Source organism: Primulina huaijiensis, chromosome 9 (assembly GCF_012295235.1).
Source record: "Primulina huaijiensis isolate GDHJ02 chromosome 9, ASM1229523v2, whole genome shotgun sequence".
Lineage (NCBI taxonomy): Eukaryota > Viridiplantae > Streptophyta > Magnoliopsida > Lamiales > Gesneriaceae > Primulina > Primulina huaijiensis.
The window spans coordinates 15,035,509-15,049,007 of NC_133314.1; the positions used below are offsets into that span (position 1 = coordinate 15,035,509).

General features: G+C 31.8%; 1 protein-coding gene across 1 annotated transcript; it reads left to right on the plus strand.

Annotated features, from left to right (window-relative positions):
* Positions 1 to 1,668: 1,668 nt before the first annotated feature.
* LOC140983900 (cucumisin-like) lies at positions 1,669 to 5,832 on the plus strand. The gene is made up of 10 exons (XM_073451055.1): positions 1,669 to 1,845; positions 1,919 to 2,007; positions 2,406 to 2,503; positions 2,598 to 2,738; positions 2,830 to 2,929; positions 3,036 to 3,549; positions 3,635 to 3,963; positions 4,106 to 4,217; positions 4,515 to 4,728; positions 5,174 to 5,832. The coding sequence occupies exons 1-10, from the start codon at positions 1,762 to 1,764 to the stop codon at positions 5,830 to 5,832; spliced, it is 2,340 nt and encodes a 779-aa protein (XP_073307156.1). The 5' UTR covers positions 1,669 to 1,761.
* The last annotated feature ends 7,667 nt before the right edge of the window (positions 5,833 to 13,499 follow it).

Sequence of the window (13,499 nt, forward strand, 5' to 3'; positions counted from 1 at the left end):
TGAAATGATCTCACGAATTTTTATCTGTGAGACGGGTCAATCATATCGATATTCACAATAAAAAGTAATACTGTTAGCATAAAAAGTAATATTTTTTCATGGATGACCCAAATAAGAGATCCGTTTCACAAAATACGACCCGTGAAATCGTCTTACACAAGTTTTTGTCATGTATATATATGCCATTAACATACAACAGCATAATAGTTATATATATATATAAAGTAATATTTTGTTATTATAATTTTTTAATCGTAAATCAAAAATAAATTTTAAAATTTTCCAATTTTTATTAAATTTTTTTACATAAAATTAATTTATCATACAAAAAATAGGGACTATGTTGGGGATTTTTTTTAATACATAAAGTTAATTCTTCATGCCGAAAAGGGTTTTTGGACTGGAATTATATTGGTGTAATTTTTCTTCATTTACATTTTTTATTTTGTTTTTTTTCCTTGTAATAATATAATAAGATTATAAATAATAATATTTTAATATTAAAAAAATAATATAGAAAGTTGACGAAGCAAGTATTTTGAGAAACTAAAAAAAAATCAAAGATTAAAGGTCTTTGTTTAAATTAGGATATTTTAGGAAGAACAATTAAAAACGTATCAAGAGACCAAGTTGATTAATAATATGTGATGCTTTTCTTTTAATAATAGTAATAGATAACAATGATAAAAATTTGTAATTTGATAAACTTTGCATGGTAATAAATTTAAAAGTCATGCTTTCAAAATCCCTGAGTCTAATAATCGAAGAGTCATATCTCTAGGCTTATTACAGTAAGGTCAATGCACCATCCAGCCAATGAATGTGGTGGTGAATACGCTGTGCTGTAAACTAAGCTGTTCACTTTGTAGATGGAGAAGATACAAAAAATGTGTCGTGAGTGAATTATAAGATTATATAGTATATTTGAAACGTTGACTACTTTTTAACTTTAAAATCTTACTAATTTTTTTTTTATTTTTTAAAATTCGAAACCTTCATGCCAACATAACTCAACATTTAAAAATTTTAAATATATAAAAATCTATAAATCGTCAACCACCAAAATCATACGTCAACTTTTAAAATAATCCAAAATTGGATTACAAAATAAAGCATAAAATATCTAAATAAATAATCCTCAAAATCTTTTCGTAAAACTTTAAAATACTAAGTAAATGCGAAAAATAAATGTCTCGCGGGAGTGTACGGCCGGACTCGATCAACTCAAGTGTCAGCACCTCCCTCAACATCATGCTCACCTGCAGCCATCCAAACTTATTGAGTCTAATGACTCATCATCTTCTAACCATACATAGCAAATAATACATATACAAACACATGCATTAAAAATTTTACTTTTATTTAAAATAAGCTTAGCATAAACTTGTAAGCGTAAACTATATCGAAAATAGCGGCTACAAGTTCGATGATCATAAAAAAAGAGAGGTTAATGAAATTCATATAAGTTCATACAGAGAAAGAGAAGAATATAAATTTAACATATTTCTTTTTTTGGTTCGAAAACAAACAGTAATTTTCAAAAACCATCGTTCTATTTTTTAAAATTTTGCCTGTCAATGTCACCTGAGATGTTCTTTTACTTAGTACTATGAAAACCAAGGCAACAACATGCTGAGAAACACAAAGCTGCCAGCTGCCAACCAAATAATTATCGGAGAAAACAATTTGCAAAGCTGTCCTATATAAACCTGAATCCTCAAAACATGAGACATCAGTTTGAGGTGATCAAATTGAATCAAAATGGCCAGAATAGCTATATTTTCTTTGCTATATCCTTTTCTGTTTTCATATCTAGTACTGAACTGCCACTGCCAAGAGAGAAAGGTATGTGAAGAACTAATCCGTTTTTTCGGTTATTTTTTTCCCGAAATCCTGAAGCATGGCGTCATTTATGCAGCTTCATGTCGTCTACATGGGAGATCGGCCTCACGGGGATGTATCGATTGCTTCAAAGCATCATGCCATGCTGCATAAAGTTATTGGAAGGTTGATATGTAAAACTCAGTAGAAATGACAATATTGTTGACAATAATTAAACAAAATTCAGGAGTATGATCATTCTTAATAAGTTACTCATGAAAATATGAACACAGTTTGAGATTTGGGTGAGCTAAAACAACACGATCGAGGCTTCATTCTGCATGTCTAAAGATGGTAACATAGATAAATCAGAGCTCGTCCTTCACAGGATAACAGCTAGAACTCTCTCAAAAGTCGCGCGCTTAGTTCGATTCTTGCACTACAACAGTAGCAAACACCATCTGTGTCTCCCTATTGGTATATAACAAAAGAAAGGTTGAGTGAAAACAGCCTAAGTTTTCATCTCATCCGAATGTAATATCAACTACAGTCAGCAGGTACCTGATATTGATTCATCAATGCAGAGCTTCATTAGCCAAAGACTCATTGGTATACAGTTATGGGCGAAGCTTCGATGGATTTGCAGCCAAATTGACCGATGCGGAAGCCAAGAGGATTTCAGGTTAGTCGATCACGGATGAGTAAATAACATAAGGTTAACAAGTGTTTCTATGACTATGGTTCTGATAGAAAGCAACATAAATATACGAGTGCAGAGATGGAAGGAGTTGTTTCGGTGAACCCAAACCATGTGTACAAACTTCATACTACGAGGTCATGGGACTTCATGAATCTCACTTTAAACAATGTAGGAAGTCCTAAAGAATCAGATGTTATCATTGGACTCCTCGATACTGGTAAATATTAGCCCTCAAAACTAAAATTATATGTTATAAGAAGGATGTGGTGCAATGTATTTGCAATATTTTATGTTTTTCGCTTCTATAGGAATTTGGCCCGAGCATCCGAGTTTCAATGACACTGGTTTTGGCTCTCCACCAGCCAAATGGAAGGGAACTTGCACAGGCCAAAATTTTACCTGCAACAAGTGAGTATAACTTTCATATCTGAAATAATTGAAAAAGAGGATAAACATTTTTATGCGTTTCTAATGAATCCTGATATTGAAAAAATTCTTACTTTAATCGTTGCAGCAAGATAATCGGAGCACGATACTACAACAGTGATAATTCTTCTAACATCTCAGATATTCAATCTCCAAGAGATTCAGAAGGGCATGGTACCCACACTGCATCAACTGCCGGAGGCGTTGAGGTGGCCGGAGCTAGCTACTTTGGTCTAGCAGAAGGTATTGCAAGAGGTGGTGTACCGAATTCTAGAATAGCAGTGTATAAAGTCTGCTGGGCATCTGGATGCAGTTATGCAGACATTCTTAAAGCATTCGACGATGCAATTGCTGATGGAGTTGATATCATATCAGTCTCCTTAGGATCACCTTGGCCATCTGACTATTTTGATGATCCTATTGCCATTGGATCATTCCATGCCATGACAAACGGAATCTTAACCTCAAATTCAGCCGGAAATTCAGGTCCAGATCCTGTAACTGTTTCTAACTTTGCACCATGGTCACTCACTGTGGCTGCAAGTTCCATTGACAGAAAGTTTGTAGCCAGAATGGAACTTGGAAACGGCCAAATCTTAACGGTAAGCAAAGATAACTTGTGCTGAGATCATTCAACAACTATTATCTTTTTATTCTCATTTTGCTTTTGAACTCAAATAAATGAAGGGTATCATCATCAATGCTTTTGATCTCAATGGAACTTCGTATCCTTTGATATGGGGCGGAGATGGTGCAAACTATACCATTGGATCGAGTCCTGATATTGCAAGGTTTTGCATCAATGGTGCCATGAGCACTGACAAAGTAGCCGGAAAAATCGTCTTTTGTGAGGCACTGGCGGATGGCTCTGCAATTCTTGCAGCTAATGGTATTGGCACCATTATGTCGGATGTACTTGTAGTCAATCCTGATGTTGCATTCAGCTGGCCGTTACCAGCCACATTGATAAGCCCCGAAGATGGCAAAACCGTATTGGATTACATAAGAAGCACCGAGTGAGTGATTCTTAATTCTTCACAAGATCCGGAATGGGATATTTCTCAATAAACAAGTCATAAAAATGTTGTTATTTACAGTTTTTGATTTCTTTATATTATTGATGAAGCTAATGACTTGATGAAGCATCTCTTTTTACAGGATCCCAACAGCAACCATATTCTTCAGTGATGCCTGGAAAGATGTAATGGCTCCAAAGGTTGTTTCATTCTCTTCCAGAGGACCGAGTGCCATCAGTCCAGACATTCTCAAGGTGATCAACAAATTAAATTTCCTTAACCAATATCTCCAATCAAGTTATGGTAATACATGTATATTAAGGATTTGCCATTATTCCTTTTTTTTTTTTTTTTGGTTTTTCGAAGTGGGATGGTTTTCTGACCACATGTACCCGACCATGTTTGAATTCTAATTTTGCTTGAGAACTTTAGCCAAAGAATCTTGGTCGAATACAGATACCATAAATATTTATTAAGCTCCTACATTTGGTCCATGGTTTTTCGATGTGGGGACTGGTTTTGTTCTAACACTTGCTCAATTCTGTAATCAGCCTGATATAACCGCACCTGGTGTAGATATTCTTGCTGGTTGGTCACCATTGGCACCATCCACCGTCTACTATGGCGATACCAGAAGCACACTCTTCAATATCATTTCAGGCACATCCATGTCTTGCCCTCATGCAAGTGGTGCTGCAGCATTTGTTAAAGCTGCTCACCCCAACTGGTCTCCAGCTGCAATTAAATCTGCACTCATGACAACAGGTGCAGACATTCTCTTCCTTAGCCTTTGAATATCTTCGCAAAATAAATACTCATAGATTTTCAACGTCCTGAAAACACTCTATGTGAAAATAGTTAAGAGTTTTATAACGATCATTGCCAATCTTCAAAATGCCGAGATTCTCCCTTCTGTCATATGTGATTACCTCTATGGCATAGCAATCACAAAATAAAGTTTCAGCCATCTTGTGATATATAAAAGATTTATATTGCATTTTGACCAGCTATATTTTTTGGTATAATTGACAAAGGCTCAATATTTCGGTCTTATTAGAGACTCCGCCTTTGTGAACATGCATAACCTATATTTCTCATCTTACTATTACTTCTAGACTTCCTTACAAGAACTTAAAGATCATTATTACTTTGATGATAACTTTGTTCATCATGTTGATAATCTTCTTTACCACTCGTCATCAATGATTAGCACATGTGATGGACCCTAGCAAACATGAAGATCTTGAATTTTCTTACGGCTCTGGTCAAATCAACCCTGTTGCTGCGAGGGATCCTGGACTAGTATTTGATGCATCTGAGAGAGATTACGTCAACTTCCTGTGTAAACAAGGCTACAACGCCTCCACTCTAAGCCTTGTAACTGGGGATAATAGTACCTGTAACAACATAGCACCTGGACGAGGCTGGGATCTCAACTATCCATCATTCTCCCTGTATGTAAAAGATGGCGAGAAGATCAGTGCCACCTTCACGAGAACAGTGACAAATGTTGGTGCAGCAAACTCCAGTTACACTGCTACACTGTACATGCCACCACTATTCAGTGTCACAGTGGAACCATCAGTCCTCGTTTTCTCAGATATCGGAGAGTCAAAGACTTTCACCGTTAATGTAACAGGTCCTGTGATTTCCCAGAGGCCAATCACGTCAGGTTCGATCAAGTGGATGGATGGAACTCACGTGGTCCGGACACCACTAGTTGTCTACAACTACTTACCGGGTGCACCTTACAACCTCGACTTGGAACAAGCATACTCCATGACTATGGAAAGCCTTGCTTTCAAGCATTCTACTGTGTATCAGAAAAGTGGTATGGGACATAACAGAGCTCATCCACAGTTTCTTTAGTTAAAGAACTGATATATATCATATCGGGTCAGTTAAAAAAGTAGGAGTGACATAAAAAGTATTTAAAAAATAAGGACTCTGACTTTTTTTTTAAGAAACAAGGATTGACTTTTGATTATTACATTAACTGCGATTAAACTCTTTAACTTAATTAATTTTCCTTTTTTTTCTCAGTCGACACACATCTTCCCTCAATTAAAATTTACGAGTCTTTTTCTCCAAATCGAGATATTGAGTAGACCCAACAATCAACAATGGTCGACCCTCAAATGGTCGACCAAAGCTTGGTCAAAGACCAAAACTTTGGTCGACCACAAATTTTGGTCTTTGACCAATTGGTCGACCATTGCTTTGGTCAACAATTGTTTGGTCGACCAAATTGCTTTGGTCTTTCACCAAAGCAATTTGGTCAACCAATTGATCGACCAAACAATGGTTGATCATTGTTTGGTCTTTGGTTGATCATTGTTGGGTCTTGGGTAGATCCAAGAGTGGATAGATGGTCGATTCACGTTTGGGTCGACCAAAACGTGGTCGAAATTTTCTTCTTCAATCAGTCGATCGACCAACGAAAATAAACAATAAATCGAAATAAATGTTAATATTATCAGATTATTATTACCCATTACGTCGATTTGTGTTGAGAATTATAGTCGGAAAGGTAATGAAAATGGGGTCGACGGAGAGGATTTAGGTTGAGTCGACCGATGAGAATGAATTACGTGTTTAAAATAAATGTATATATGTAATCAAATTTAATGATGTATTTAAACTTAAAACACAAGGACATTTAAGTAAATTGAGTTATTGATCTTTTTTTTTTTAAATACTTCATAATGCACTCCCTTTTCCCCAAATTTCCCCTTATGTCAGATTTTATTATTATTATTATTATTATTATTATTATTATTATTATTAATTTTTGTCTATTCTAATTATCTTATTCTCTTAATTTTTGTTGAATTTTGCAGAATATACCTTTGGGTCGACCCAAAAGCAAAGCAACAAGGTCGACCCAAAAACAACAAGGTCTACTTTGTGTCGACCCAGCTAAATATGTGATTCATATGTTAAAACATGTAATATTATATAACATACTTGTGAAATTGTGATTCATATGTTAAAACATGTAACATAGTTGTGAAATTGTTATTCATATATTAAAACAACATGTAACATAGTTGGTTATAAAATTGTGATTCATATGTTAAAACATGTAGCATAGTTGTGAAATTGTGATTCATATGTTAAAACAACATGTAACATAGTTGGTTGTGAAATTGTGATTCATATGTTAAAGCATGTAGCATAGTTGTGAAATTGTGATTCCTATGTTAAAACATATAACATAATTGTGAAATTTGTGAAGTTATGATTCGTATGTTAAACATATAACATAATTATGAAATTATGATTAATATATTAAAACATGTAACATAGTTGTGAAATTGTGATTCATATGTTAAAACATATAACATAATTGTGAAATTTTGGCTCATATGTCAAAACACATGTAAGTGACTCATATGTCATAACATGTAACATAATCATGTAACATTATAGAATATACTTGTGAAATTATGTGATTCATATATTAAAAACATGCAACATTGGTCAAAATTGTGTAAGTATCCGTCAAAATTAAGTAATTATCGGTCATATTTGTCAAATATATGGATTCATATGTTAGAAAAATGGTCGACCCAAAAGCAACTTTGATCGACCCAAAATCAACATGGGTCGACCTTTGGGTAGACCAAGTTTTTGGTCTACCCTTGGTCTACCCATTTTGGGTAGACCAAAGCTTGGTCGACTGAGCCTTTGGGCTTGGTCGACCAAACATTTTTGATTTGGTCGACCAAGAGCTCTTGGTCGACCAAGCTTCAACCCAAGCTCTTGGTCGACTCAAATAAAATGTTGGGTAGATCAAAATTTTGGTCTACGGCTTGTAGGTCGACTCTTTCTTCTTCAAGCGAGTCGAAGAAACGGAAGAAATAAATCGAAATAAATGTTAATATTATCAGATTTTTGTCAGCCATTTGTTCGATTGAGTTTGCTTATATTGGAAGGATCTGTATCGAGAATTGATGGGAAGAAAAAGACGATTTACATTGAGAATCGTCGTCGTAAAGGAAATGAAAGGAGATCAACGGAAGAAAAACCTAGTTTGAAGTCGACTGAATGAGATGGATGAATTTAATGTTAAGAATTTAAGTTAATGATGTATTTACACTTAAACAAAAGGACATTTATGTAAATTGACTTGTGGATCCTTTTTTTAAATAAGTCACGATCCAGTCTCATTTCCCTAAATTTCCCTATATCAGAGTGTAGCATCAAGATCTTGCTACCACTTCTTACTTATGAGGCTAATAATTATATGTTTATCCGAAATACGTCCTGGCCATACCATTCCAAGGAATCAGTTGTTTGAATGCTTAGAATGAATGCAGTTGAAAATAAGATCAGGCAATCTAAATATCTCGTTGATTGTTTTGATTTTTTTTTCCATGATCACTCTGTTTTTTGTCCAATGAATTTGACTGAGTGTGTAAATGTGGCTAAACATGTCATCTTTCTACACTTGTGCAAGTACAAAGATAAGATTCTTGATATAGAGAACTTTGTCCATGCTATGTGATCTTTTCAAGCCAAAATGATAAATATTTGATTCTATCCAACAATAACAAAGTCAAAACCAAGGTCTAAAAGTGTGGACCATGAACTTTGTTTTTCAATTGTAAAAAGATAAAAATGACATCCTTATCAATACAAATCCAAAAACTCAGTAGAGATATATATGTAAAATTTTAATTGTTGCGAGGACAAAAATGGAATATTAAAATTTTATATTTATTCCACATAATATATAATTAATAGTTAATGTATTATCACTACAATATATATTGATTGTAGTAATTTATATCACTTCAAGAATAAAATGTAAGTCCTATATTAATTTTTTTCAAATAATCCATCTTTATACTACTTTTAAATGTTTTATCCTATTAATTTTCTCTCTACGTGTTTTTTTTAGAATTTCAGTGTAATTTTATAATTATATTTCAGTACAATTTTTAATTAAGTAATAAATTATAGTATCACAAGAAGATATATTAAAAAAATTAACTATATATGTAATAGTAAAATAACATGATAAATATAGAATAATATGAAGCTTAACATATTTTATCATTTTTTTAATAAGAATTGAAAATAAAGAGTTTAATAAATTATTTAAGAGAATTTATATAAACAAGTATGAATGTTAAAATATTAATAATCTCATAAAGCATGAATTTCTCAGAAGAATTCAGAGAGTTTAACTATAAGAAGGAACTTAAAGATTTTAGCAGCATTTTTTTTAAAAAAATTATATATTAGACAAATTTATAAATTGAACACACAAAATTTGGTATTATTTGAAACATCTACTAAGAGTATTTAAGATTTATATATTAGGTGTCTAAATGCAAACCCGACCATGGTTCTCAAGAAAAACGGAACCAAAATCAGAATTAAAATATTTTCTTGTTCTCAGTTTCAAAATCAGCTCTCATAATATATAAATTTTAAGGCATAATTGTTAAACAATTAGTTTCACTATCTCATATGCTGTAAAACCATTTTATTTGATATTAAAAAATGGATCATAGTAGTACTTTTTTTTTAAAAAAAATTTATATATCAGATAAATTTATAAATTGAATACACAAAATTTGGTATTATGAGATCTCTTGATTTATAATTTTCGATTTTTAAATATATTTTTAAATTATTTATGAAATTTTAAAAAAAATAAAAAATCAGTAATAAGGGAAAAAAATTTCACATTCAAGTAAATGACAGAAATATTGCATATAATTTGACAATGCTATCACTCTAAAACTTAAAAAGCAAATGATTTGAAATATTTAATAATATATTAAAAAATAAATCATCGAAAGCAAATAGTTTGAAATGTCCAATGTACATACGTAAATAAGAACTAAGCACACACAAATACATAAAAAAATATAATAACGATTCGTATTTGAAAACTTAATGAAAAATATAAATTAATTTTTTTTATAATTCTTCATTAATTAATGTATATGAAAATTACTTTATTGTAAAAAAATTATATATTTGCATATAATTTTTCTTTCAAGTGACATAATAACTATCCATATGAAAATTTATAATGTGATATATATTATTTTTATCTTGATTTTAAAATATAGTAAAAATTCAAAAAATATATGAAAATTTGGAAAAAAAATTATCTATATGTATATGTTATAGGCATGATTATTTTATTAAATAGTATAACTAAAAAATTACATGCTTTTGATCGTCAAAATCAATCATCAATCAAAACTCTAAATATGTAATGCATGAAAAGAGATATTAATAAGCAATAAAAGACACATAAGTTATTTTCTACTGTAAAAACAATATATGACATAATATTTATAAGAAATATAATTATAATGATAATTGATTAGCATTTGTCAAAGTATTAGATATTTTATATATGATATTTTAATATCTTTATTTAATTATTTTGAAATCTAATTAATAATTCAACAAATACAAAAATAGCATTTTTTATGAATTTTTTTGGGTTATATTTCAAATTTTAATCATGAAAATCATACCTATAGTTTAAAATTATATGTAATAATTATTGTATGAGTTTATTTGATTTTATTTGATATTTACAATAAAATTTTATTTCAATGTGTTTTTCATTACATACCTTGATTTATTAATTATTTCAAAATTATATTTAAAAAGAAATTAATAGTGATCAATGTTAGTCTACAAAATATAGATTCTGATATACAATTAATTATCCGTGATATAGAATTCTAAAAACAAAAAGTAAAAAAAATTTCGTTTTAAATATTATTTAAATTGAATATTATGGGTTATATTTTATTATCAATATTATTATTGCATTAGCTTTAAAATAGGATTGTGTGAAATGTTTAGAGATGGGTTAAATAAAAACTTAATACAATCTTTTTTTCTTATGGCTAATTTAGTTGTGTTGACAACTAAATTTTATATATTTTCGAGTGTCGATGTCAGTTGAATAATAAATAAGTGCGGAAAAAGCTAAACTGACAGATTAGAACAAATCACAAACAAGGTTGTCTAAGTAAGCTGAAGGGTAAACTGAAAGTGAAAAGTGCAAATGTATGTTTCTGGATGTTCAGAGACTCAAGCTCTTACATCACTCATTCTTCCGTTTGGAAAGCTCAAACTAGAAGACTTTGAATTATATAAGTGATTTGCAAGATCCTAGTTAATTTTGGAATTAAACACTGCAAAACTAAAAGTCTTAGTATATCTCTGCTGATAATAGACAGTATGCAAACTTCTATTCGAATGTAATAAATTACAATACTATCTTAGCACTTGATGATCCTTAAATGATCAGATAAAATACTCTTTGAAATTGTTCTAGACGGATTGAGTTTTGTTCAGATGAAAGCTTGAATATTTGATCTTTTTCAGTTGTTGGAATCATTGTTGTTCAGCTGAATTTCTTCTCTATATTTAGTTCCTGAAATAAAATATATGTTACAAAGAAAAGTGTCTGTTGGTTTGTGTCTGTTGTCTTGTTTTTTAGTCCATGTCAACATATTTCTAACAAATGTACGCTATTGCGATTAGCTTTGAATCGTTGTTGGAATCATTGTTGTTCAGCTGAATTTCTTCTCTATATATAGCTCTTGAAATAAAATATATGTTACAAAGAAAAGTGTCTGTTGGTTTGTGTCTGTTGTCTTGTTTTTTAGTCCATGTCAACATATTTCTAACAAATGTACGCTATTGCGATTAGCTTTGTATCGTACATTATTTCGATTAGTTTTGTATCGTACAATGTTGCCATCAGTTTTGTCTGCTGGTGTAAACTACTTCTGGTAAACTGAAATATTTGAAACTGAGTGAGAAAAACTGATGATCTGATAAGAACTATTTCAATTTGGGACCGTGTCAGTTTTGTTCGACTATACCAGTTTCTCTTAGGTCAATTTTACCTTATTTATTTGTTAACACCAAAACATAAAATTTCTTGATCCAACAATTCTCACTTTTTTTGTATTTGACAAAATAAATATAATCGTCTAGTGTAGGCTACTAAAATTGATGAGCGAATACATAAACTGATAAAATTGATAAGAGCAAGTTTCTGAAATTGATACACGAAATCTAATAAACTAACTTATAAGGGCAATTTTCTGAAACTGATAAACATAATCTGAATGATAAACGAAATATGGTAAACTACTATCTCTTATCTTCATTCTTGGAATCTGTTTCCTTTGCTTTTCTTTCTTTTTTTTGTCAACACCAGGAGCAGCTACATATCGTTTGAGAATATGCACGACCGAGGCCATCTGAGCTGAGAGGGTGTCGATCTTGGAAGAAATCTGAGTGTGAACTGAGTCAATATTTTAGGCGAGATTGTCATGAACTAAGTCCATTTTTCGAGGAAAGAGCATCATGAAAACTAGATAGTTGGGACGTTGAACCATAATTCTTTCTCATGTAGTCTATTTGAATGAACAAGGAATGAACATCTTTGGATAAATTTTTAATATCCTTGACCACTTTGTCTTTGAGATTCTCAATATTAGTGTCAGTCAGTTTTTGACTTGTCTTGACTTGAGATAGAAGAGCGTTGATTCCAGTCAGATTGTGAAGGAAGGATGTTGTCCATTGCATAGTCATATCTTATCTCCAATTCTAGTGATTCAGCAGTGACATGTGCTTTTTGTCAGAGAATATGATTAATTGGTTGCTTGGCTCAATAATGTCAACTGATTATCCGCCTGATCAGCTTCAATTTTAGTCGCTTTAGATTCCATCTGGTCTGTTGTGGCAATTGAGTCTTCAACGATTGAAGAAGTCGGGGCAAGATAGTTTTTTAGAGTTTCAGTGATGAAGAATGTCTCTAGAATTATAACGCTAGTAATTTGAGATGATTCTTCCAGTGAGTGATGATTCTTCAGTTGTCATCACAGTAGCATCATATATGTGGGGCCCTTAACTCCTAATCGTCATTATAATGCAATTTGATTAGAGTTAATTAATTACAGCAGAAAACAAGTTTAAATTTTCTTTACAATGAGCCCAAAATATGTTATTTGAATACTAAAAAAAGTATTCCATCTCACATCATAAAATATGCCCACACATAATCAAAACCAACTACATAAAAACAACTCATACCCTCGGGACATGCCCCGGTATATAGATACATATATTGTTAGAGTAGGTGCCTGTCGAGCCAAGTGTTGGCCGAGTGTTCACAATGAAACTCTATGTATAAGCAATCTTTATTTTGATAATATTTGAAATTATTATTTTGGCACATCTTTATCTGTATACCCATGCTAGTTGCATAGATAAAGCCCTTGAATATACAAGTAGTAGAAAGAATATGAGATGCTCATATGATGAGTATCATGAAACTCATATTTGGAATACTGTATATTCTAAACAGTTCCTAGTCGATTCAGCCGCCGCTAAGAAGGATATAGGCCGCTCGAGTTCGAGACTAGTATCTGCGATGTGAGTACCATGTTTCATTGGTAGGGGACATTCTGATGTCCGAGCACGCAGATAGGTGCTCCTGGTAGAGTACACTGAACAACCCTCCATGAAGGACT